This window comes from Alosa sapidissima, chromosome 16 (genome assembly GCF_018492685.1).
Source record: "Alosa sapidissima isolate fAloSap1 chromosome 16, fAloSap1.pri, whole genome shotgun sequence".
In the NCBI taxonomy this organism is placed as follows: Eukaryota; Metazoa; Chordata; class Actinopteri; order Clupeiformes; family Clupeidae; genus Alosa; species Alosa sapidissima.
In genome coordinates, this window is record NC_055972.1 from 22176228 (window position 1) to 22204040 (window position 27813).

At 42.0% G+C, this 27813-nt stretch overlaps 2 protein-coding genes across 7 annotated transcripts; both read right to left on the reverse strand.

The window, feature by feature from the left end:
- Positions 1-1748: 1748 nt before the first annotated feature.
- On the reverse strand, positions 1749-10869 carry LOC121685624 (solute carrier family 22 member 4-like). Its single transcript, XM_042066235.1, is given in 12 exon segments — positions 1749-1754; positions 1980-2134; positions 2492-2521; positions 3429-3439; positions 3623-3696; positions 3853-3994; positions 5910-6081; positions 6687-6800; positions 9340-9350; positions 9590-9645; positions 9647-9697; positions 10504-10869. Coding segments are annotated over 12 exon segments (1188 nt in total).
- A 6906-nt stretch (positions 10870-17775) lies between these two features.
- On the reverse strand, positions 17776-26879 carry si:dkey-51a16.9 (RING finger protein 122). Of its 6 annotated transcripts, XM_042065875.1 has the most exons (7): positions 25944-25962; positions 25253-25597; positions 20915-21104; positions 20617-20659; positions 20479-20520; positions 20085-20167; positions 17776-18893 (listed from the first exon to the last, which is right to left on the reverse strand). In XM_042065875.1, the coding sequence occupies exons 2-7, from the start codon at positions 25275-25277 to the stop codon at positions 18773-18775; spliced, it is 504 nt and encodes a 167-aa protein (XP_041921809.1). In that variant the 5' UTR covers positions 25278-25597; positions 25944-25962; the 3' UTR covers positions 17776-18772. The 6 variants fall into 6 exon arrangements, with proteins under 6 accessions (XP_041921809.1, XP_041921808.1, XP_041921807.1 ...); XM_042065874.1 differs by having other exon boundaries at positions 25253-26879; XM_042065873.1 differs by lacking the exon at positions 25253-25597 and having other exon boundaries at positions 25944-26878.
- Between the last annotated feature and the right edge of the window lie 934 nt (positions 26880-27813).

Sequence of the window (27813 nt, forward strand, 5' to 3'; positions counted from 1 at the left end):
GTCTCTGGTAACAGCAGGCTTAAAATACCACAAACTATAGAGATACCACTCATTAGAATATACGGCAGGACCTTGTTATATGTCCCTAGAAACAAACAGAAGAAATTAAATTACTCAGTTGACAAAAATAACATAAAGGGCCCTATCATGCACCCAGCACAAAGGTGTAAAGCGTGACGCAAGGCTTATTCTTATCTTACACTCAATAAAGTGAGGAATGTGCTCCACTTTTATTAAACCTTCTGATTAAACCTTACTGATTAGTCCTTTAAAAAGTAACTTAGTTACTTTACTGATTACTTGATTTTAAAAGTAACTAAGTTAGATTACAAGTTACTTTATTAGTTACTTTCAGCAGCTGCCGACAACACCCTCACCGCCTCAACATAAAAATGATAACTGGTTTTGCCAATACTCACTATACTGGAAGTGCATTTTAACATCAATGTATAGCAGACATCCCAACCTAACCTACTTAGATACTGAAATTCAGATGTTTGTTCAATAATGTCTAAGTACACCAAATAAGGAAGGCCTATTGATAGAAATTGTTATAGTAAAATATGTAGATTTTTTGTAGATTTGTTTTTCATGTAGCCTTGGCAACTAGCCATCTTGTATAGGCCTGAGTAATATCCAAATTAAATTACACTTGTTAAACTCACCTCAACAAGTATTTAGCAATCATTTAACCCGCCGTGAGCAATGCTAAAGTCGCTGTTACAAACAGCGCAGTGTGCAAGATTATCATTATGTTTTAATCTTTTGAGACAATTGGGTACACTTTTGTGTAGTCTGATGTGAAATGGGTCTTAAATCTTCCTTTTTGAGGACTGAACTGATTAATTAAGTTTGGGAGAAAAGAGACATAAGCACACTTACACTGAAAACTGATTGGTTGATTTAGCAAAACAGACCAGTATGCTCTCTGTCTTGGATGCTTCAGGCACAAACGCACCACTCCTCTCTCTCTCCCTCTCCGTTGTGTGTGCGTTAAGCTCATATGCACACACGATTTGAAGTCCGGTCTGGCTTGCGTGCTCTTGTTCGCTCTAGGTTCCGGGAGATTTTATGTAATTTGCGGGCGTCAGGAAGCCGCTATCAGTATGTGGGAGACTCCCAAAACTTCGGGAGACTTGGGATGTCTAGCTAGACAGCACTTTGTCGCCAGCACAGAATGTACCATGTACCTTAATGTTGTCATGTTTAGCTGACACAAATTCAAAGTCATGACTGATGAATTGTGCATATCTCTCTCTCCCTCCATTGTTTACGTTTGTGTCGCTGCATGGTTTTACACGTGAATTGTGCTCATGCTGAAAAGTGAGCATAACCTACATGACATTAATCCCCAAGACAAGAAGAAAGCAAAGAATATATCTTTTTATTAAGCAAAATGTCAAAAATAGTAACGCACAGTAACTTAGATAAGTAACTTTAATCTGATTACTGGTTTGTAAATAGTAGCGCGTTAGATTACTCGTTACTGAAAAAAGTGGTCAAAATAGACTAACGCGTTACTGGCATCACTGGTGGAGATGCATGTAGGCTATACTCTGCTATTCACAAACAGGTTTTAGTAAAGCAAGGTTTAGTGGAATCCCTGTTCCATACGGTCTCGCGTGCAAGCACTTCAAATGTGCCGCTTACTATCAAAATACAGATGCGCTGTTTGAAGTTGTCCTGCTTGCTGTTAAAGGGAATGACAGATTCTCATTGGTTTAAAGGGTGTTGAGCCTAAAACAGACCTATGACTGAGATTAAGAAACATAAAAACAACCCTTTCGCACCTAGCATTTGATCACAAAATTGCGCCATTCAGTTAGTGATTGTAGACTGGTCACACCTTTAACGTCTATAAACTTTGCGCCTCTGACCATCCATTGCTGATTGTCAAAATAGGGACCAAAGACAATTTGTGCTTCTGTCAACTGCTTTTGAGGATACATACCCATATAGGCTATGTATGGGGAGAGTACACTGCCCATTCTGGAGGCCATGGAGCTGACGCCCAATCCCATATTACGCACAACAGTGGGGAAGAGCTCCGTGGAATAGAAATAAACAAAGGTGAAAGCCCCAGTCACACAAAGCTTCCCGATCATCTCTAGGGTGACCGTCAAGACATTGAGATCTGGGGTAGGGAAAAAGATTGGGTTCAGTCAAGTCAATTGATTTCTATAGTTCAGTTTAAAACAACCTGTGGCTAACCAAAAGTGCTTTACACAGTAACAGGGATATAGTTATCCGCAAAAGCATACCTCAAGTAGTCGCAAAAACCTGGTTTCTGTTGCTTTGAGATGTAAAGGCATGAGATAATATATAATATACACCACACGGTACCATAACCAATGTACACTCAAATATTGGATCAATTCAGCCTGCATGGTGAGAAGCTCAGTCCTTCATAGATATTACACTGACTACAGAGCACCGTAATATTCTGGTGTTCCTTAAAGTACATGATTCCAGACTGAAACATTCTACACACCTTCAGGAACAAACTTGATGAGCAGCAGCACTGCCCCACCAACAAGAAGAGTGAAGGGCAGAGTGAAACGACCTCCAAATTAGAGGTGTTAAAGGACAGTCCATAAGGGCTATGGCTATACTGTAGAAAGAGATATGATGACATTCATACTTTTTGTTGATGTGATTATCTGCCATATTTATGCTCTATGTCTGTTTGGAAGGGTAAGACAACAATCAATTGCCATTTTATATAAATATCATGCAATATTTACTGGGAGTAGATGTCATTATGCTGCATTACCTGTCTAAAAGAGAGTCGAAAGATTTCTGCCCCAGTGCGTGTGTTTACATACAGCACTATGAAACACATATTTTCAAAACGGAGACATAAAACTACAAACCTGGATATGTAATGTCTTTTTTTAATAAAAATGTTTTTGTTTGTTTTCTGGTTAGCAATTTCGATTGACAAGATATTCAACTGTGCCTGCACAGTAGCTTGGACGGGTAGCCTAATCTGACACAACACAGTCTCTGTGACTACCCTCTTTGGCAGAAAAATTTGGGGGCCACGTCGACCCCCTTTCTGCCTCCTTCTATTTAAAAAAGGACAGGCGTTCCGCAATGAAGACATATACAATCACAGAAAACTTCTTTCTTTTATTACTTAGGTCAAACAGAACTACCCAAGCCTTTTATTGGCCTGACTTTGCACTAGTATTTTATTGACTGTCTATGCACAATTTCAACCAAATTTTGCTGCTCTTATTTTTTCATTATTATATGTGCCCTCTTATTTACTTATTTACTTACTTTTTTGTTTACTTGAATGTTATGTTTGTCTGTGGACTTAAATTGGAAAAATATGTCTTGTCTTCACCGTGGGATAGTGAGAAACGTAATTTCGATCTCTTTGTATGTCTGGAACATGTGAAGAAATTGACAATAAAGCTGACTTTGACTTTGACTTTGAAAAAATCTGCCAGTGTAAAAGGGGCTAATATAATTATTATTAGGTGCAAACTATGTTCATTCTTGTCTAGACTCCCTAAAAAGGACTAGGGACGAAGTGCAAGTACATAAAAGTGTTTCTGAAAGTTAAAACTGTCATGTCACAGCATACAACATAGGCCTATCTATGTTTATTCACCAAATAAAGATGTTCAGAACTGTGATGTTCCTTATATTTTTAGTTTTCAGGAGATCCAGCCAGCTGTACTTATTCTAACCACTTAATTCAGTCTCAGTTATCTGGGGGAAAAAACAGTAGAGAAAGACAGATTAATTATTATATTGGACACCACTGATTCACATCAGTCCAAAACCACAGCATGTAGGGTGATGACACTAAAATGAATAAGTTAGATTGTCAGGAATCACCTTTTCATCAGCGCAGTGCTCTAGCTGAAAGATGTCCGCAGGAGAAGTGATGCCGTTCTTCTTGGCAGCAGCTCGAATGATGGCCTCAGCCTCTTGAAACCGACCCTGAGAGATCAGCCAGCGAGGAGACTCAGGTATAAACCTGAAGTGACCTACCCCCTCCCTCTGCCTTCTTAATGATGATTCCCAGCTATCCATCACTTTCAACCAACGTAGACTACTCTTGGCAGGGCTTACGGCGGCAAAAAAGACCATCTTAAGGCTTTGGTTCCACTCTAATCTACCCTTAACACAATATTGGCTAACTGCCTACCAGTATATTACCTCTCTTGAGTGTACTACTGCGCGCCTCAACAAGGCCAAACTAACAACTATCCAGGCATGGTCGTGGATTACACGGTCCATACAAGATCTCCTTGTGAAACAGAATATTCTGACCTGAATGTAGGATTTATTATCATTACTATTATTACTATTGTTATTATTATTATTATTTATTTATTGACTTTTTAATTGATTTATTTTTTATGGGGAATGCTTTATACTTCTTAACTAATGTTGACAATGTGACTGCTATCTTTAATATCCTTCACTATATAATTTTTGTCTATCAGAACTATGTATTGAGTGTCGTACTGTATGTACTGTTTGTGGTGTATATGTTCAAGTTAAATGTGACTGTAAATGTAACATCTCATTCTTTTCTAATAAAAAATGTTAATCACAAAAAAAAAGGTATAAACCTGAAGTGAGCAATAAAAGAGCAGAGAGGGCTGAAGATTTGACAAAAGAAACGACTCTCTCAAGGGCCTCATTGATTAACTATGGGCTAATATAGGACACAGGGTTCAGGTGTGTGAGAGAAAATAAAGGACACACAGGTGGCAATGCATTATGTAAAGAGCAGTTCAACATTCTATATGCTCAACAACACATTTGATAAACGAGTGTTAAAGAGAGGTGTAAAACTTGTGTGTACTATGAAATCACTCATTAAGTAACTAAAGAGTGCAAGTTTGGTAGTGATGTATCCCTGACAAATATTGTAGAGCATGCGTAGTATTGCGCGAGAGGATTGCACAGAAGGTAGGTGTGATCAAAGGCAATACATGGGCAGAGAGTAGAATATTACAATAGTAGGCCTAGCTATCAGATAAAAAATCGGAATTGGGTCACTGTGACGGAATACCGTCACTACAGTTGAGTATCCACCCTGACTGCCATACCAATGGGCTTGGCTCTTTAGCGTTGTGTCACTGCTCCCTCCCTTCGCTACATATGGTGTCAGAAGTGGGATGGCTTGCTGTGAGGTCATCGGAACCTTACCCAATGTGTGAGCTGTAGGAGGGACCTCGCGTGTGGGCAGCCGTGGCCCACTGGTTAGCACTCTGGACTTGTAACCGGAGGGTTGCAGGTTCGAGCCCCGACCAGTGGGCCGCAGCTGAAGTGCCCTTGAGCAAGGCACTTAACCCCTCACTGCTCTCCGAGCGCCGCCGTTGTAGCAGGCAGCTCACTGCGCTGGGATTAGTGTGTGCTTCACCTCACTGTGTGTTCACTGTGTGCTGTTTGTGTTTCACTAATTCACCGACTGGGTTAAATGCAGAGACCAAATTTCCCTCACGGGATCAAAAAAGTATATATACTATACTTATACTGAACTTTTTCAACTGTGCTTGTGGTAGGTATATATATTTTAATTAACAATTGTCACATTGAGATACTGTGAATAATGAGGTGAAACCTCTCTGAACTCCAAATATAAATTCAGCAAAATAAAAAAAGGTTGGCTACCTATTGTTTTGGACACCCTGCCATGACATGTTGATGATAGACTATTTGCTGTCAATATTGCGTAGGTATTTTGGCTATAGCTCATGGTCTTAGTATTTCACACTGGACGGCAGAATGTCCCATACTTACCATAGAGGCACGGACATTTATTTCCCAATAAATAGATCAGAATTTAATATGCCTGGGCGGGAGAAAAGCACGTTTCCACCAGGATACATCGCTGCCAAACTCGCACCTATAGTGTGTGTGGGTGTGTGTAAACTTACCACCAGAGCGGAATGTAAAGAAATCCCACCATAGACAGTACTAACTGTAGTATTCTCCAGCTCCGGATGAAGTAAGCGAAGACTGGCAGAATGGCATAGCCAGCGGCATAACATGAACAGACTCCCAGAATCCCAAAGCTCATGCGGGCTGACTTACTGAGGAGCTCTGTGCCTAATGGTGGGAAAACGACAGGAATGTATGATGTGATTTATATCAATTCATTTCACCAGTCAAGGTCTCCTGAAGGTTTGAACAAACATTCCCAGAATGCATAATTATTGACAAATTAGAACACACATAATTTACATTTACATTTATTAATTTAGCAGACACATTTATCCAAAGCGAATTACACAACGAGGAAGATTTAAAGGAACCATATGTAAGATTGTGGCTAAAACTGGTACTGCAATCACTTTCAAATTACTGTAGAGCGGTGTATCCCCTCCCCCTCCCCCCTGACTCAAGGTTGCCAACTCGGATGCCGAAACATCAGGCCAAAACATGACATGACATGACAAAACACAACATCAACATCAGTTGAGGGCTGCAACTTCACTTTTTAAATGACAATATCCTGGCCGGACTACTGTTGTCACTGATATAAGTATTTGAAATGAACATGATTTCTTAATGTCTAGTGACATATCAGGGCTATTTTATGATTAATTGAAATACATTTCTTACATACGGTTCCTTTAAGCTACAGTGCAGAGGAGACCATAGTATTTCTTGAGGATGAGAGTGCAGACATTACAGGCACAGGCATGACCTACCAAGAATAAAGGCAGTACAGTAACTGGAAATGTCCATCATTCCCACAACAAAGTAAAGAACACAGAACATTTCCCAGCTGTTGGAGACATACAGAAGTAAGGTTAAACCACCTTCTGTAAACCAACTGTATACTACTGTCTACACCGCATATTTCTTATCCTGTCTATGCACCACCTGTCTTTGTATATCACATTGCATTTTTCTGCTTTTTTTGCACTTCTAGTTAGACGCAAACTGCATTTTGTTGTCTTTGTACTTGTACTCTGCAAAATGACAATACAGTTATCTAATCTAATAGTGCCAACTATTTGTGCATATTCTGCAAGTAAACTTTACTATCCAACATAAAGTACCCTTTATAACTCAAAGTAAGGGTAACTCATTTAACAGTAGTAAGTACAACTTTGTTTCAAGTAAGCTTTACTCGAGGGCATGAAGTAAACTTTACTAGTTGGAAGTAAGTAACCAGAACTTTAAAGTCTTAAGTAAGGATAACTTCTTCTAAGTAAGCATTCCTTGTAGACATCAAGTAAACATAACTTGGAAGAGAAAAGTTTTGTTTACTTAACTTATTTAAGGCAACGAGTTTCCACCCTTTTTTCAAGTAACCATTACTTATTATTTTTTAGTGTGGACCACAACAGATGGTGTGTTTGAATTCCCTTCCTTGTAGCATCCCCTTCTACATTCCACAGTGGGCAGAAGTTCCCCTCATTTAAATAAAACAAATGATTTCCTTCTTGGCAGCATACTTGAAGTTGAAGCTGTTTAGGCATGTCAAGTTTGTCAACTTTTAAAGAAGCCCTATGCAACAATTTTAGCAAAAATGAACTTAATTATGCAGGTTGAGAGTCGTTCTGATGGTTCTACAACACTTTCTGGGTTGTTTGGTGGGTGCTTCGTCTCCCTCTATCGCTTCTCCATGGAAAAAACGAATATGCAACTTTCTGAACCCGGACCAGGTAAATCCGGATGTGACTCATCGGAAGTATCCAATCGTGCCTGGAAAATGTAGTCAGATTGTAGTTTCTAAGAAGACTGCAAAACGGACGCCGACTTGGCTTTGTTGCTGTTGAAATTGTAAGTAGCCTACCCTTGGGTGAACTTCGTCTTTGTAATGTGGTTTGATAGTCTCTTGAACAATGTGTTTTCTCGACCGTTTTATTGTGAGCCCTGTATGTGTTTAGCTTTGTTTCTTGATGGCTAGCTTGCTAGCTAGTGGGGGGTTAGCGTAGCAGTCACTTGCTACCGAAGCTGCAGGGGAAGCTATGTCGGGGAAAATGCGAGCCCAAATCCGGCGAAAACCCAAAAACAGCGAAGGAATAACCAGACCTGCATAGGGCTTCTTTAATTGCCTCACGTAGGCTAACAAGGCCAAGACTAGAAGGAGAGAGGGATATATTGATGCAACTGTATGTGCAAATAACACTAATTTGCACAGAATCAGTGTTTGCATATTTAACATGTTTTATACACTCCTTGCAACACTACATCTGCATTTTGGTCGTTGCTTTTACCTTATTGTGTAATTAATGGATCTGTGATTTTAAAATTAAGTTTGGTCAAGCAAATTCCGTGAGTTTCCCAGGAGAAATAACAAAACAAGAGGGAGCCGGGATATGACCTTGTAATACGGGAGAAACCCGAGAGAACAGGAGTGTTGGCAGGTATGAGGTAAGCAATGACATACACCTGAACGTGTATGGAAGAAATGTCCATAGATAGGAAATGCCACTGAGTCTCAGAATAAGACAATCAAAAAAACAACTGTCAGCAAGTTACTTGGGATAACACTACCAAGCATGGAACATATTGTAACGACTTGATAGCGACACACACAGTTGTCCAATCAAAAGGTTTATTAGCTGAGAACGAGAGCAGAGACACAGACACAGAACACAATATACACGGGGCAGGTCAAGTACACACACACGCTACACATACAGGGGAGGACGCAGCCCCCCACACAAAAAGGATCACACACGAGGGAGAACTAAAAGGGAAACATGTTACAATAAAGACGCTAACATTACACTCAAAACTAAGGAGAAATACAGACATAAACCCAATGTTCGCTCCCGTATCCCAGCATACCCTGCATGGGAGAACGCTAACAATGTCTTGTGCGCCGACGTTACAATATTTACAAAGACAGACTGGTGAGAAAAGCCAATAACATTGTATGTGACTACACACACCCCCTGGCATCTCATTTTAAACTGCCATCTAGGCGTCGTTTCTGTCCACCCCTCCTGACCAAGAACAGATCCAAATTCTCCTTTATACCACAAGCCATAAAAGCTTTAAATCAGTCAAAATAAGCTAGATGTCCAGCTGGCCTGGTCATACCCAAGGGTGTGCATTGTAGTGTGTGATGGATGTTCTTCATGTTATGTCTGTCTGTGTCTGTGTACTGTATGGACTATTTGTTTGGTGTCATATGTCTGATGTCCTGTCATGAAGTGCCTTGCGACTGTGCCGCAAACCCAACTGCCCCACGGGGACAATAAAGTTATCCACTACTACTATGTTTTGTCACGTCTATCATAAGGTGAATGTTGCATAGACATAAGCAAATGTTACATCTTCAGCGGACATAAAGAAGTCGACAAATGAAATCTTTATGGCACAGTGTGCAGCAGTGGTCCACACCTTCACAAACTCTTCATGAGAGCATAAAAAGCATTTGTGCAGTGAGCTAGTTTGCTCATGTGTGTGTGTGTTGGTGTGTGTGTGCACGTGTGACCAAGAAACCAAGACATTTGTTGGTATTTCATGTGTAGGTGAGCTTTTCATCTGAGATGTAAATACTGTATGACATTAATGGCTGATCTTGTTGGCATGCTAGTATTGACCAGCTTAAAGGCGATGAATGGGATTGTTCGAGGGATTTGGCACATACCTGTCTGATATGATGCCTGAAGAGAATGATCCAACCAGAAATCCCACAAAAAATATGCATGGTGAGCGTGAATGGAGCTCTCCAGGCATCATCACACACCAGATTCCACTGTGCACAGTGAGAAAAAATCTGTTTCAGGAGGAGATGATTAAGTGCACATAAGTTCAGGATAGGATAGGTAGATCTGCACAAAGCATAAATATGATCTTAAGTGTTAAAAATGACAATTGATGATGACTATGGTAAATTATCAATTATAATTTATGATAATTATCAAGATATTTGATATTTGACAACTTTTATACTTTTATTGCTTAAAGGAACCATATGTAAGATTGTGGCCAAAATTGGTACTGCAATCACTTTCAAAATACTGTAGAGCGGTGTATCCCCTCCCCCTCCCCCGACTCGAGGTTGCCAACCCGGACGCCAAAACACAACTGACTTTGTGATTAGTAGATAGGTAGAGGGTGGCGCATCAGGCCAAAACACAACATGACATGACAAAACACAACATCAACATCAGTTGAGGGCTGCAACTTCACTTTTTAAAAGACAATATCCTGGCCAGACTACTGTTGTCACTGATATAAGTATTTGAAGTGAACATGATTTTTTAATGTCTAGTGACATATCAGGGCCATTTTATGATTAATTGAAATACATTTTTTACATACAGTTCCTTTAAGTGCAGCCTAATGTTGTAAAAAATTAAATAAAGTGATTATCAAACTGGAAATATAACCCTTATAGTAGTTTAGTTTTACTCTCAAAATGAAATATACAATTACATACAGTTTGCACATGCACTACATGCACATAATGTCATTTATCAATTAGGTATCAGGTATTAGGTAAAATCATTTGACCTTTCTTGCACAGATTACCACCTAAAAGTAATTGATAATATTTACCTCAGTTACAATAGTAGACACATATCTCTCCTTACTAAACACCCAGCCATCCAGACAGCGCTCTGTGCTTTGATTAGACTCTGCATCCAATCCCTCATGTGTAGTGTAGCGTCTGCATTGACTCAGAATGACTTCTCCTTTCACCTCTTCGGTTGGGATGGACAAATTGTAGCCCAGTCCTCCATAGCTGCTGCTGTTCAGGGATGGTAACCTGCAGTGGTGAGGAGGAATATCTGCCAGGAAAACCATGGATAATCGTATAAACCCACAAGGGACAGCACTGAGACTCAGTAGTATGTAAATGAGCCTATCAAAAAGCCCCCACTGCCCTACGAATGCAATTATTTCTTCATTATCAATCATCATGTGATTTCAGTGAGAGTGAAACTTCTTCGACAGAGTCTAAGACCTATTTCAACCTAAAAAAATCTAATCTAATCTATGCCCATTTCAGACTCTTAATATTTAAGTATGGAAAGGGCTGAGGGGTGGAGTTCTATAATAGCCTACTCCCATAATACTACTATTGTTCCAAAAAATAGATGTGAGTTGTGTGTGGGCACACTAAACCATGCTTTAATAAAACCTGTTTGTGACTAGCAGAGTGTAGCCTACATGCATCTGCATTCGCCTATTATTTGAACTCGCAAAGCAAAGTGAAACTAACTTCACCATGGACTCATAGTCAACAACAGTCTTTTCTAGTAGGTAAAGCAACTTCCTGGCTAGAAACATGCCAAGTTTAAAAGCTCTCAGAGCTTGTGTGATTGATCTGCACTAATTTATATGCCTTAACTCCAATACGGACAGGCTATATTTTAGTCCTTTTTTGGTTTTGGGTTGTATAACAATATCTGTTAATTAAACAATCTTAGCAGTAAAATATTTTTAGCCAAGAATCCATTTCATATATGGGAGATCTTAGAGATGAGGAAAAACATTGTTGGGTTTAGTTCTACCTCCGGATGAAGTATCTCAAAAATGTGGTGCAGCAGGCTACAAGCGCCCGTATACCATACACTCTAAGAAATGGAAGTACCAGTGTGTACCTAAGTCGGTACAAATGCTTGTCGCTGGGGCAGTACCCTTTTGAAGAACAATAATGTACCCATGAATGCAGGTACATTTGTGTACCCTAGCCATCTGTACCCATCAAGGTACACTTGTGTACCTGCAATGACTAAAATGTACCTGTATATATCATTATCACATAGTACCCTTAAAAGGTACTAATCAGTACTTCAAGGCTACAACCCCAGTGAAAATTTAAGGTGGTACAACTAAAATATATGCACAACCAATAAGTTTAAATGTTTATTCTGGGGGATATTACACACAATACTCCACATGAATACAGGTACAATAAATGTTAACATGTTCATATTAAAAACACATTCATATCAAAACATCAAAGTATCTTATATCCATATCAATATACATATTCACGTAAAACATGTTATGACTCTTAATGTAAGTGTAAATAATAAAACACTTTGGTTTACAATATTTTGCCTGAGTTGCCACATTGTGTTTATATGCAGAAGGAAAAAAATATATTAATTTGCACGATAGCACTAATAACACCTTTATATGATCTATAAAATACCAATATTTGAGTTAGTAATCACTCCAACAAACCTTTTATGCTTTCAAGTTCATGTTAAAGGAATTATCCGGAGTAAAATGCACTTTAGATCAATTTACGGATGATTTGGAGTACATACGTTGAGTTGACATCAAAATCATGTCATTCGGATGTGTTTTGAGAAAGTTCGATTTTACCGTTTTTAGTCAAAACTCGTTAGCCTGGAAGTGACCAGGGCAAGTCATTTCGCCGCTACAAAACGCTATTTTTATACCTCTTCTACAGTTCCAAACAACATTACACTTACGTGGTAGTGAGTAGAGGGTCCCTAAAGCCAAACCGAAGTATCCCGAGGTCTTTATGTGGTCGGATAGAGAGTCGAGAATGAATTTCATCAAGCCAGTACCTTTCCGTAAATGTTGCTGCTGCAGCTGGCGTCTTTAGGGGGAAGTCCGTAGGAGTCGATTGCCGAGTGTGGAGTAACACGCTCTGGAAATTCACAATTTCGTCGCCTTTAAAAAATAGTCCAGTCCATACAACTTCATTTCAATTTCGAAAGAAATTGTGAAATTCCAAAGCGTGTTACTCCACACTCGGCAATTGACTCCTATGGACTTTCCCCTAAAGACACCAGCTGCAGCAGCAACATTTCCGGAAAGGTACTGGCTTGATGAAATTCATTCTGGACTCTCTATCCGACCACATAAAGACCTCGGGATACTTCGGTTTGGCTTTAGGGACCCTCTACTCACTACCACGTAAGTGTAATGTTGTTTGGAACTGTAGAAGAGGTATAAAAATAGCATTTTGTAGCGGCGAAATTACTTGCCCTGGTCACTTTCTCAGCATTCACAGCGCAAATTAATTTAGTCTTTTACGCAGTGGAGAAAGTGACAGCGCATGGCAAGAAAGAAAGCGCGTCCAAATTCACCCATTCTTCTCAGTTGAACTACTTGCGAAGTAGCCTAGCCTACTCATCATACAGACATCACAAGTATCACATCACATGAAAAAGCTTTTTCTCAGCTTTTAAACGATGTAAGCCGCTAATTGCTGTGGTGAACGGTTCGCAAGACAAGTAAACAATATGATTACATTGAATCATAAATTCTAGGTTCTGTGCCTATCTCCCTACCCATTCATCTCGGTGGAATACTTCACAAACCCTTCATTCAACACATGACAAACCATATATCAAAATAAACAGCAGACCTTACTGAACACAAAGATGTAAAGCAGTCCCATGTACAGTTTATTCGTTCCAAAGTAATCCGGTTTTGAATTTGCAGCAAATTTCGACGTGCATGTCTCCAAATTTGGGCTTTAAGTTTCACAATGATATTACATTATTACTTTATTCATCCCTAGAGGGAAATTATGGTGTTACAGCAGCAATTAATAATATAAACATATATCACACATAAACATGCATACAAGTTAAAAAATAAATACAACTTGATATAGTCTCTGTTAAAGAGGTTGTAAACTGCATTCTCTCTCAGCATAAGATGTTCTCTCACGGCACAAATGGGAGTTGTTGTAAATAGTTATGGCAGTGGGCAGGAATGATTTTCTATAACGCTCCTTGTTACAGCGAAGTTGGAGCAACCTCCAGCTGAACAACACTGTTGTTTGACCAGTAATTCGTTCAGTGGATGTGAGGTGTTGTCCATAATGTTAAGGAGCTTTTGCAACATCCTTCTCTCAACAACTAACTCAGAGCCACCTCTTTTAATCAACTTGTTGAGTTTTTTGGTGTCATTTGCCCTGATACTGGTACCCCAGCAGATGGCTGCAAAGAAAATGGTACTAGAAACAGCAGACTGGTAAAACATGTTCAACATCCTGCTGTAGAGTATATTTTTATACTTACTTATATACGAATTTCTGTACACAAATTATATACAGGCTACAAAATACATTCATTAACAGCTTTCATTCCGTGGACAAAATCAGTTTTGTGACTTGAATATTTGCATCTTTAAATATTTTAATTTAAATGAATCATTGAATAATCAGCATTCATGAATCATTGAATAAACAGTTCAAAAACTCTTTTATTATTATTTTCACTGTTCAAATAATGGCCATAATAATCTATGATATTATGACTTAATATGCTGAGGAAAAAAATTCAAAAGTACTTCGGAAAGAAGTTTTTTTCACATACAAGGCATTTCAGGTCACAGATATAACCTAGGGGACACAATGAAAATAAATTAACACTCCCCTCAATGTCAACATCATTTCTTTGCATTGATGTGAGACTTTAGAGTTGACGAACTCCAGTGATATGCAAATTCCTTGCTGCAGACTTTATTTTAATCAACACTTTATTTCAACACCATCAGGCCGTTTTTTAAAAGTAAATGTTCCAATCAGTGATCTAGGCAGCACACTTTCTTCTCTCTCCTTTATTTTACAGTCTAATGGTTACTGACTAGAATGGCTCGGGGTCAAAGGTCATACGGAATCAATTAATCTGCGTTATTTTCTTTAATCAGTTATTTTTTCTCAAATTAATGAATCGAAAGTAATCAGTTATTTTGACAGCCCTAATAATAACACGACTTAGTTGTGGAGGTAGTAACAGAAGTTTTGGTGATATTACCGGAGACTTTCTAATGTGGAGACACAGCATTCAAAAAATACTCCATAGAAATGTATGGGGCTAGTTTGTCACGCCAATATGGCCGTTGTCTACACATATCCCACCCCTTCCTCGGCAAAACGTTGACATGTGAATACATTGAGCCAATCATGTGGTGTGATGTGAATACATTGAGCCAATCATATGGTGTGTTGTGAAGACATCGTGCCAATCATGTGTTGTGATCTCGCCGCTGGAGCAAGATTGGTGTCGTGAAGCCTTGCGCACGCGCAGTTCGACACAAAGACTGTGCCCGATGAGTGCCCATAAAACGTTGGTAAATGGCCGCCGAGTGGAGGGACTTGCCTAAAAGGACTTTGATATTACCTTGTCATTTTTAACCGTTCTCCTTACCACTAGATGATGGTGTTCATCCTCTTTTGACCTGCCATAGGATGATTCTGTCCTGCAGGGGGAGCAGTTGTCATTTGAGAGTAAACTCCTACTGTATATTTTTACAGACTAGCAGCACAACTACAGGTAGCCTACTGTCAGCCGTCATCACAATGTATACATGTTGACCACCATTATATTTCCGTATAACAGCAATACCTTTATTATCACACTCTTCAACTTAATATGAGCTTTATATTGCCCTTTATATTGCATTGTCCTCTGATGATCAAAGCCACTCATGAACAAAGACAAATTCATGTGTGACAACAATAAAGCTGAAGCTGAGTAAATAGAAGTGTTTGCCTGGTCACATACATTCAGACTGACGTTATCTTCTTTGACTGATTTCTTTGACTTTCTGACCTCTGCCCGCTGTTATCCACCAGCTGTAAGGATAGATAGATACTGTAGATAAATAGATGAATAGATAGACACTTTATTCATCGCGAGGTAAATTTTAGAACAGGCTTCTAAACTTAAGAGAGGTTCATGAACAGATAAATAGAAACACTGCTGTCCACTGAACATATCTGATTTGCATCACATTCTTTTTGGTGATGTTTTTGTGATAATTAAGTCATGTCTGTGATAAGTGAGATCAGTCATTAGATAGATAGATAGATAGATAGATAGATACTTTATTGATCCCCAGGGGAAATTCAAGTGAAATTATGCTACTAATTGCTTATTATTAGTCCTGTATCTGGTAAGTCGCTTTGGATAAGGGCATCTGCTAAACGCCATAACCATAACCATGTTCCATAGGCAGGCCTAAAACAGCACTCTCACACACATCTCTCTGTCTTCCACTACCGCCAGTCTGTCCCATCTGTCTGGCACTCACTGCTGCCTACCACACATCTGGAGACAGGAGTGAAGCCTCCTCATCACCAGCGCGTCTCTCTCTGTGCAGGCCCGAGCAGTGCCAGCATGACATTCCTCTGTGCATTTGCGTCAGCAGCAGGGAGAGTCTGTCTGTCAGGATGTCTGTTGCTCTGCCAGGCAGGCCTGGAGCCATGGGACAGCATGCAGAGCAGAGTGGCAGCCCAACACAGAGACCAACGCCCTGCTCTTCACCTTATTCACCTGGGATATACCACTCATTGAGTATGACTCATTGCCTCTGTAATTCTACCAGCAACTGTGTTGTGTAATTTCAGCATATTGGCACAGTTTTGGATGGAACTGCGAATATCCTGTCTGACCCAGAGAGGAGAAGGAACACTGCCATCAAAAGCAAGGTTATTTAAGAAGTTAATTCAGGTACCAAGCCAGTTTGATTATACTAGGAGATTTCAGAAAACATGTCAGGGAATACTGCCGTGGCATGGGAAAACAAAATGTTTACTTGACTAAGAGCAAGCTTATTTAAGTGAGCAATTCCAGAGTAAATGCCACCTTATATATAATCACCATATTATGTACCGATAATACCATTTAGTTTAACCTCATGGCAATCCATATTGGTCATTCACCAGTCCATATTGGGCATTCAGGATGAGTGATTTTACAGATTGTGTAGGGCCCAGTGTTGATAGAAACGTAATCTGAATTCATAAAATAATTCAATTTTACATTCGGCATACACAAAGGCTATCTGAATAATGTGTGTGTGTTTGCTTGTGTGTGTGTGTTTGTGTGCGTGCGAGAATCTCCAAGTTGATGTTTGCACAGAATATGTAATGATATTGAGCCGCAGAGACAGTATGTCCAGCCCTTCATTCAGCCAGCCTGCTGTTTACCCTAATTTCAGCTGCCAACACTGATGTCTGCTGTGGGCAGAACCATGAGAAGTGTGTGTGTGTCAGTGTGTTCAAATATGTGTTTGTGCACAGCACCCCCCTCACACACACACACACACACACAATAAGCTCATTAGTGGCATCCTGAAGGAGGAGATTGTGTGTGGAACACATGTATGTGGATCTTTTTTTCACTCCACACACAATGCCAGGCCTGTTGCAGCCTCTTGTCTGTCTGTGTGTGTGTGTGTGTGTGTGTGTGTGTGTGTGTGTGTGTGTGTGTGTGTGTGTGTGTGTGTGTGTGTGTGTGTGTGTGTGTGTGTTTGTGAAAGAGTATGTGAGTGTGGTGTGGGGGTTTGACAAGTCCAGTATAAAATCTGAAATGAGAACGCAGACATCTTGGCCCACAGAGGGCATTTGACCTCCCCTGTAACAACTGCAGTCCAAAAGACCTCCCCTGTGATGAAAGTCCTCTTGTGCAAATGCAAATGATTAGCTCCTCCTTTCTTTAAGTCTATGGGAAATACTGAAGCGAGTTGTTCTTTGTTATAGTCTTTGATGTGGAATGCCCTGTTAGTGACAGCGTCACAAGGCTGTTCCACTGACACATATAAATCACTACGGTAAAACGCTGGGAATTTTGTTGACTCCAGTCATGAAAAGGGCTTTTGTTGGATTTCTTTTTTCAACCTTACATAAGGTCAGCCTTCTGTTCACACAGGTTAAATGCCCAGCTGCACTCTCTACAGTGAGCAAAAAATGAGACCAGTGCAAAAAATGTTACTGGAGAAGAAATGTCTGCCTTATCTGGACAAGCTGTACATCTCAAGTTCATCAAATGTATACAATGCCTTGTGGATTTTTGCCTTTAAAGATTACACCAACAAAACACAACTGTATCTTTGTCACGGAAACATTACACTTTATTGAAAGCCAATAATAATAATGATGATTATAATAATAATAATAATAATAATAATACAAAATAACTACTTAGAAATAACTTAAACACCATCTAAAATTGCTGTTGGTCTTGGTCTCGCAGGGCCACCTTGGGTCATTGATTCCACCATCTTTGCTTCGACTGGGCAGGAAGTGGTTTGTTGTGCTTTACTGAGACTCTCATCTCATTTCTTGCTCATCTCCAGAAGTATGGGGGAAATCAATTGGTGGGGTGACTCTCCAAAACCAGAACCAGACACAGCTGAAATACATACTTTTTTCGGTATATCTGTGACAGGGTTTGGTTGTTTAACTTCAAACCTGTGCCTTATAAGGATCCCATGATGGCTATTGGCAGGTTTTTGCCAACACGTGAAACCGCCAACGGGGTGAGCTTACTGTTACCTCTATATTGGGCAGTGTCAATTCCATTTCTCCAGGCACTGTATAACCATTGAAGCCACAGTACACAAACACAACTCTCAAGTGGTTACCAACATCAGCCTATCACCCTCCCACATATAGAAAGTCTGTTACACAAGCATCTCAGATTAGGCCACACACATATTTTTCTGTCACCTCCTTCTTTTGTCTTAGTGTTTATGTCAGTTACCAGGCAACCCAAGTCCATTTAAGAAGTGCATGTATATAGGTGGGTGTGTTGGTCTGTATAAGTGTGTGTGTGTGTGTGCGTGTGTGTGTGTGCGTGTGTGTGTGAGGAGAAGACTAAATAGAGGACGGAGGGTGTGTGTGTTGGTGGTCAGGTACAGAGAGGACTTTGTTATCTCTCAGTGAAGTGTTGTGTTATTCTTTCTCTCTCTCTCTCCCCCTTTCTTTCTCTCTTTCTCTCCATCTTCTCTTCCCTCTCACTCTCTCCTTCTATCTTGCAGAAAGAGGACACTTGAAGCTGTGTGTTGGTGGGTGCCTGGGGCTGCAGCGTCAGGGGCCTCTCTCTCACACCTCCAGGAGGCCCTGTGGTCCCTCAGCACCCTGAGGGGGGTCTGGCTGGAGCCGGCAGATGGGTTTGTTGCACATGGGGCAGACACTGCGGATCTCCAGCCACTTCACCAAACACCTGAGAGATGGAGGGAGAGAAGAGAGACGGAGAGAGGGATTAGAGAGAGAATTGGATTGGGGGAGCAAGAAAGGAGAGGGCAGGGGTGACAGGAGAGAGAGAGAGAGGAATAGAACAGATAAGACAGACAAAGAGAAAGGGAACAGGAAAGAGGAAAATTAGAGAGATAAATTAGAGGTTAATTACAAGATATTTGATAAGCTTGAGACAGAAGCTTCAGCAACAGTCTAATCAAGAGCTTTCATGTGTGTAGAACACTGTGTACTCTTTAGAGCCAGAGTATGAAATGGCTGTAGTGTTGTTCTAAAGTGGTGCATGTTGGTGCAGGATATTCCAGATCTGTTTCTGGGGTGAGAAAAAACAGTGGATTCCAAGGCACTCTCAATTGTCAAAGGTTAAAAAGCCTTTATTTTGTTGGCTTGGTTACATTTAAACCTTTAAAAAAACTCCGACGCGTTTAGGCAAACAAGCCTTCATCAGGGAGTCAAAAACTCTTTGACTCCCTGATGAAGGCTTGTTTGCCGATACGTGGTCAACGTAAGGAGTGACCACATCACCAAATGCATCAGCAAAATACAGCAACTAGCAAGCTAAACAGCTTTCATCAGTGCCAACAGTGCTATTGTTGCTGTATTCAAGGGATGTTAGTTGGCTCTTAGCTTGTTAGCACACTGTTGTTATAACTCTGCTCCATAGAATATAGCAAAATACATCTAGATCCGAAACCACATCTCTTGATTTGTAAAAAGGTGCCTTCAATTTGGACACAACCTCCCTCAGTTTCTTTGATTGTTGTGTGGCTGCATACCACGTACAGAGCTTTCCTTGTGATGGCAAGGAGTTTTGCATTCTTGTACAATTACATTTACTTTTGTCGGTTTGTTTTGTAGCTGTAGGTGCAAAGTGTAGATATTCAGATTATTGTTATGCAGTCATACAAGCATGCAAAACCTGCACTTGCAGTGAAGGCTGAGCTGGCAAATCCCCAATAACCTCTTTAAGGTAGCAATAAACATGCCATAGATAAGGCGTCATGGATATTACTTTATGAGGCAGCAGGGAGCACAATATAAATGTGAATGTACTGGATAAAAGATGGTGTTTAAACATTGAAGAGGGGATGCAGAGAGAATGACACAGAGAAGAAGACAAAAACAGAGGTAGGCGATAGAGACGATAGCTATTTTTTACTTTTTGTGAAAAGCATGTGAGCAAGGACACACTCCAAGTTCATCTCGACTCCTGAATTCCTCCAAACACACTGCACAGGTTTGCTGTAAGTCAAACACACACACACACACACACACACACACACACACACACAACACAGAGAGAGAGAGAGAGAGAGAATGCAAGAGAGATTAAAAATGTTAGTCCTTCATGACATTCCTTTGTTGTTGTGTCTTGTGGACAATTTGTTTGAGTGGAAAATTCTCTCTTCAATCTTTAAGCAAGGTAAAGCAGGAGGCACCCTGACTGCGTCACAGCACACTATCTGACTCAGGGGCCAAATGTGTTGAGACGTGTCCACATAGTTTGGCAACGCTTTCAAGATTACAGTTGTACATGAAGGAACTGAACTTACTCCAAGAAGACTCAGTTTCTTGCTTGCTCCTTTCAGAACCACCTACAGACAGAATGACAAAAAACTCAGTAAAGAAGTAAAACCTGATGACTACATCAATCTGTCTTCACTTAGTAATTTTAGACAATTTAGACTTACCTCATTGTATCCATATTGTTCTCTTGTGCCTTGCCGCCTCAACCTGTAAGTGAACCCATTTTTTAATTGTGCTGTACTGAAATTATACTCTGAAAAGTCATGCTACTTCACCACCACAATGAAAAGCAGTAAGAAAACAATGTCTATCTTTGCATAACAGGAAGCAAAGGCCTCACTTTACTCTCCCACAGTGAAACAAAGTCATTTTGGAAACAGCAAGAGATAAATATGCCACCTTTGAATGGCAATAAAAGTAGATTTAAAAAGTGACACAAACATCCCATCCCTGGTCCCTTACCAGCCCAGGTGACAAGAGTGAGGGTCCCACCTGAACAGGTAGCAGCAGAAGATCATGCTGAGCAGGAAGATGAAGAGGCCAATTCCCAGGATAATGACGTAGACGTTGAGGGGGAGGCTGTAGATCTCCCCCTCAGAGGTCATCTTGCAGAACGGGTCGATGATTTGCAGTCCTGGGCCACACACACATCCTGCAAGACAAAAAGACAAAAAAAAAAATTGAGATTGAGAAAAAAAAGAAAGAAAGAAGAAAACCAAGTGAAACAAATGAAACACAAACGCGAAAAACGTGGAGAGAGAAAGGTCACTCGGGCCTTACTCAGTGTGTGAGTCACGAGCAATCGGCAGTGGACATGAAACGACGGGAATGTCATTAGCTTAGCTGACGTCGACCAGAGGGACAGTGGGCAGGATAATGGAGGAGCGGAACCCAGTGGGCCACTCGGGGATGCAAATGCCTGATTGTCATCACCATAAATCAGCGTGCGGCCCGAGTAGACACCCGGGGGACTCGGTTACGGCCAAGAGCTGAAGGAGCGCGTGTTCTGCTGTATAACAGAGGAGCTGGGATGTAAATATGTCTGGCTCTGTTTTCTCTCAGTATGTCCTCACGGCACTGTGTGTGTGTGTGTGTGTGTGTGTGTGTGAAGATAGCAGCTAAGTGGGACAGATCAGGGCGGAATCCATGCCTGAGTATATATGGAATATTAGTTTGTGTGTTAATGTGTGTGTTATCACTTAGTTATTTGTGTGGGTGTGTCTGTGTCTGCACTTGCTTTCTCTCCTACAGCCAATGCATTAATGTTGCATATTTGCTAGTGTGTCCTTGTGTTCCCCACATTAGTGCAACACTGCGTTCATTGTGGTCTGTTACAATCTGTCTGGTGTAAAGAAGTGGAGAAGTGGGTCTTTGTGGCAGGGAGCCAGCCAGGTGGCCGAGGTACCGCAGGTCAATAGCAGACAGTTCGCTTTGCCACCCCCAAATCATTTCTCCACAAAAACAGGTAGCATCTCTGCATTCTTGAATGTGACAGACACACATACACAGACACACAATCTTTCCTCTTGAGAGCCAGGTAGTTTCTCCAAACTTTTAGTGCTGGTGAAAACAAAAATAAAACTTTGTGACCTACATTTCTGCCCCCACATGCATTCTCCCCCACTTAGTGCCTATGCACTCATAATGTTTTATTTATGCTCTTTATGGCGATTTGTGTCCACCCAGACACTCTATGGATAGGTCCTCACTCCATTTGAGGCACTTATCAACATGGCCACAGCACATACGATAACCTAATACACTCTGTCAGATTAACATATTCCCTCCATAATCTGCTTACTTCCAGTCAGGGTAGCAGCATATCACTGGAATAAGAAAATATGATGAAGGCATGTAAGCAGTCATGCTGTACCATTTCAATCTGTGCAAAATCAACAAAAGTTTGTTACTATCAAGCTATGAAATGCAATTGTTTTTCAGCATTATTTGCCATCATTCTGGTCCTCACATGATAGTTCATCAGTTTATCTCTTCTAAACCACCCAAATTCTCATACCCCTCAGTTCCAATATGTTTTTACAGCAAAGCAAAGCAAACAGCTTGGGTAAACTTTTGCAAATTTGTTTGGTTTTTATCAAGATTTAACAAGCACATCTGCAGTGTATATTGAAGGGGGGTGTTATAGTTTTTTCTGCTGAGTGAGTCATCAGCCCGTCTCTTAATGGGTGAGGCGGGTCCGGGTACGTTCGCCCTGCAATCTGTCTTCTGTGAAAAGTCCCCCCCCCCCCCTAATCTGTAATCTCCCCGCAGAGAGTGGTGATATCCCGATGGCACGTTCCTAAAGCCTCATCATAATGCATAACTCGGCACAACAAATCACCCCTGCCAGCCAGCCTGCTCTGAGCGGCTTCTCAGCGGCACTTATCCCGGGCACACACATCCAGTATATCCTCCATGCTCTGGGCCTCTGTGTAGTGCCCCACACAGAGAGAGGTCAGGCCAGACCTATAGGATACCACCAAACGGTACTGCGCGCTGAATCACCAGCTACCACCAACAATGGCTCGCCATCTGTTGCATGTCAATGAAAGATTACTGGTTCACTGGGCAGATTGTGAAGCTATTGCTGAGGCTGGAGCACATTTGTTGTCCAAAACAAGTTATAATATTGACTTGGATATATCAGTCAAAAAAATTCAAAAAGACAAAATTAAAAAAAAAATCATCAGATGTGTGAAAGTAAAAATCTCATTTAAAAAAGGAATGACCACTGAACGCCCTGTGTGGTTACGTCCTGATAGGCCGAGACATTCAGTTTCTTACCCAGCAACAGGCATCTCCTCCTGTCCACTAATAGCGTCACATTGTGAAGGCCACAGGTCCTGAGCACGGGGGTCATGCCTTCACGGACACCACTGAGTTTAGCACCGGGAAACGGTCGCTTCGGCCAAGCAGCAGTGTGCACTTGTGCCATGCGAATGCAGACCAACCAGGAGCCGTCACTCTGCCTTTGTGTCCACAACAATAACACTCAACAGCCTTGCTGTCACATGACTTCTTTGAGCACGTGTAGAAGCATTCAGCGCAGCTACCATTTACTCCACACACTGTGTGTTTCAGGTGTTTGCATTGAGCATTACCAGAGCATTTAACCTCCTAGGGAACCGGAATCAATATTTCTGTTCAGTGGTGGTCCTGGGGTTGCTTAAATGGTCAGAAGGATGGTCCCTGGTTCACGATCAGTTGAAAACCTCTGTTCTAGTCTATGAGTGCAGGAGAGTCAGTCACTATACTGGTCTGGCTGAATGAATTCATTCATTGTTACAGTACTTCTGTACACTGGCTGGGTCATAATTAGTGGTGTACTTAGTTATCCTCCTGTGTGAAAAGTGAAAAGTGAGAGTTGCGACTTTAGTTTGGTAAAGAACCTCCAGATATTTCCATGGAGTAAAGAAGGAAATCTTTTGAATAAGCAAATAAGATACAGTAGGAGAGGAGGTTCCAAAGGTTCCAAAGCTGGTTTGTCAAGGCACAGTCAGTACCATTTGCAGTAGATTTTTGTTCAATATACAAACAGACTGTGTAAGGAATTTGTGAAACATTTCGGAGAAAGAACTAACATCCTGTTCATTGACAGAGAAAGGAAGAGAATGAATCCAAACAAAATGGAAGACAAATCAGATCAGAGCTGTAAAATTAGATCGGATCATGTCAACAGCGCAAACAATCAGACGTGGAACAACTGAGGAAAGAGAAAGAGGGGCCAGATAATAGATACTTACTCATTTGGCTGATAGATAGATAGATAGGCAGATAGATAGATAGATAGATAGATAGATAGATAGATCTATCTATAGATAGATAGTCAGGTCAGTGTTCCATGCAGAAAGATAAAGAGGCTGTGTGAGGGTGGCTTCTTTGCCATGACGTCCCCACCATCTGCCCCTCTGTGCTGGGTTGGGGGTTGGTGTGGAGATCCGATCAGGACCCAGCTCTGCCAGACCCATGACACTCCATGGGGGGAAGGAAGCGCAGTTTTGGGGGAGACAATGGAGGCTGACCCAGAGGTCAAACAGAGCCTGTACACAGCGTGCTGCTCAATTGGCCCAATGGAAGGCTTGTAATACAGGGGAACAATGAGTCGCTCCAGCTCAGCCACTGGAGTACATGATCGGGTCAGAGTGGTAATACTGACCGGCTGTGCCTGGAGGTGGGAGGTTTGTCTAGTGTGTGTATGAGTGTGTGTATGTGTGGTGTTCGTGTATGTGTGTGTGTGTGTGAGAGTGTGTGTATGTGTGTGTGTGGGGGGGGGGGGGGGGGGGGGGGTGAGGGAGGGGTAGTTGTAATCTTAGGAGGATGTTAGTGAATCATTGATAGAAAGTCCAGGAGAAGACTGCAGACTCTGTGAATAACACATGCATCGTACAGACTGAGTATTGGGCTGGAATGGGCAAAGCAAATAGCCACTCAGGCCGACAGACAAACTGAGACACAAACACACATATTACTATATGTGTGGCGACAAGCTTCCAATCATGAGCATAGATGCAATCCTGCACACACACACACACACACACACACAAACACACACACACACACACACACACACACACACAATCATGCGTACACACACACACACACACACACACACACACACACACACACACACACACACAATCACGCGTACACACACACAAACACACACACACACACACACACACACACACACACACACACACACACACAATCACGCGTACACACACACAAACACACACACACACACACACACACACACACACACACAATCACGCGTACACACACACACACACAAATACTCACCGTTACACCACAGGACTGGGTGCATGAATGAAACAGAAGCCCCTGGTGATCACTTCCACCAAGTCCACTGGGGGGTGGGCAAGTCAATACAAAGTGTCCCAAAAGAGTGTGATGAAGGGGGGGTGAGCTTGTCTGAGGAAGTCTCTCCCTTTCTCACGCAGAACCACCTTCCAAAGTCCCAGTTCAGATGGCAGGGCCAACTTTCCAGCCCTGGGGGGGGGGTCTAGCTTAGATATGTGGACTCCAGGCTGAAATCTGGACTTAATTTTTCAGTGTACCAAAGCACAGGCCGTAGCCTTGGCTGGGCATACCAGTCGCTCTCGCTAGTCGCTCTCCACTCCTCTCCTCCGATGAAACATTTACACGCATGAGTCACTCATTGTCAGGAGCTGGTTGTCAACACTTGCCACATTGAACCAGAAGGCATCAACACACGCGTGCATTTCTCATAGAAAGCAGAATACTAGAATGAGGTAAATCAATACTCAACATTGTTGTTTTGACTTTGCCCTGTTTTGTGCTCGTCGGTGTACTCGTGAGAGGCGGGGGAGAAAATAAAGAGAGAGGGAGTGAGAGGGAGAGAGAGAGAATCAAAACACAGATGTAGGAGGTCTCGGAGTCGTGAGGCAGACTAGAGTAGACAGTCGTTCACGTCGACAGAATAACAACAGTGTTTCCTAATAGAGGTTACCTTCTGGTCCTTTGGTTTTGGAGCAGATCACAGTTTCAATCATCCAAGAATGGAGAGACCACGATGACAAAGTCAGTTCTCCAAATCTTCCCCCTCATAACAAGTGTTTTTTTTCCAAGAACCTTGCAGCTGTTTTGCTTTTGTCTACCTTCAAAACATAGTCACAAGCCTTCCTTCCCCCTCCTCTTCCTTCAGAGTTTCAATCCTCCACCTCCTGCCTATTTTCTTCCTTTTTCTCTCTCTCTCTTTTCCTCTCTCCCTCTGTCGCTCTCTCGCTCAAATCCAGGAAAAGCCTTTTCCACGTATGTCACTCTCTTTCCTTCCTCTCCCTCCCTCTCTCTCTCTCTTTCCCTCCCTCTCTCTTTCCCTCCCTCTCTCTCTCTCCCTCTCTCTCTCTCTCTCTCTCTCTCCCAGCGCTCACAGTAGAAATCCTGACCTTGTTTGCCAGCGCTGGAAAACAAAAGGGGGTGAGGGGATGGCACAGCACGGCGGGCGAGATGACGACGGGAGCAGGCGGTGAGCTCCGCGCAGCCCCCCTCTTCAAGCTGTGGCTGGCATTGTGCTGCCGCTGCCTGCCCCTGTCTCTGCTCTACACCATCTGCTCAGGGCTCCTAACACCGCCGCTGCGGCGCTGAGTTACACAGACACACAGAGAGACAGAGGAAGAGAAAGAGAGAGAGAGAGAGAGTGACAGCAGACGAGACAAAAACAAAAGGAACCCACCCTTTCAGACACGGCTCCACGTCTCCTTTCCTTCCTCTCCCGTGCTTGCCTCTCTCCCTCTCTCTCTCTCTCTCTCTCTCTTTCCTCTCTCTCTCTCTCTGTCTGTCTGTTTATGTGTGTGTGTGAGTGTGTGTGTCTGCCTCAGTCAGCTGTGCGTTGGCTCTGTGTAATGGTGCCGAGTGTTTTCTCCAGCTTGCGTTGGGCTTGCGCAGGCTCCTGCTCAGTTTGTACACACAGCCCTGCTCATGTGATTCGCTGCCTGTATCACGGCTCTCTCCTTACGCCCGCCCCTTCTTTCCCTCCCTCCCTCTCTCCTTCCACCCTCCCTCCCTCTCCCTCTCCCTCTCCCTCTCTCTTGCTCTCTCCCTCTCACTCTCTCTTGCTCTCTCCCTCCCCCAGCTTCCAGCTGCAGGCTGTTAGGAGGTGACAGTGGAGGCAGATAGGCAGACACACTGAATCTCGTCAGAACCTGTTTTTCCTGGTGGACTGTTACTGGCGCCGTGGGTGACAACCCAGGCCAGCCGAACGAGGCAAGCACGGGCAGACACTGAGGTGAGAAAGACCCGCTGCCGAGAGACCTTTGGTGAAGAAACACAGAGTGCTACTGTGTGTGTGTGTGTGTGTGTGTGTGTGTGTGTGTGTGCTTCCCATAGGACGCGAGAGTACAAAGGACTGGATTTCCCTCTTTTGTTTACACTGTAAATCTGTGCTCTTCTTGGTGATGGAGTTAAATTCAAGTGTTTCACAGGTGTGTCTTTCTTCACAGGCACCACCTGTGTTTAGTATAGGCCCAGCTCTGTAAAATAGATAGGATATGTGGATAGGATATGTGACTTGCAATCCACCTCTGGGGGGTATTCCAAGTACGTGGTTTATTGACAAACCTGGGTAAATTAACTGAGAGAAAGTGGTAAACTTCTTACAACAAGTTTTTTGTTAGGAGAATGAAGCCATACAGCTCTTCAATTAGGAGGTTTACCCCTTACTCTGAGTTAACTTACCCAGGTTTGTCACTAAACTACGTACTTGGAATACCCCCCTGAAGTGCTTTTAATCTCAACAATAATATAATGATGGTGCATGTGCCTTAACATGTTTGTCTTCAGTCTGCTGCAGAAGGACATCTAGATCCACATCGAACTGAAAT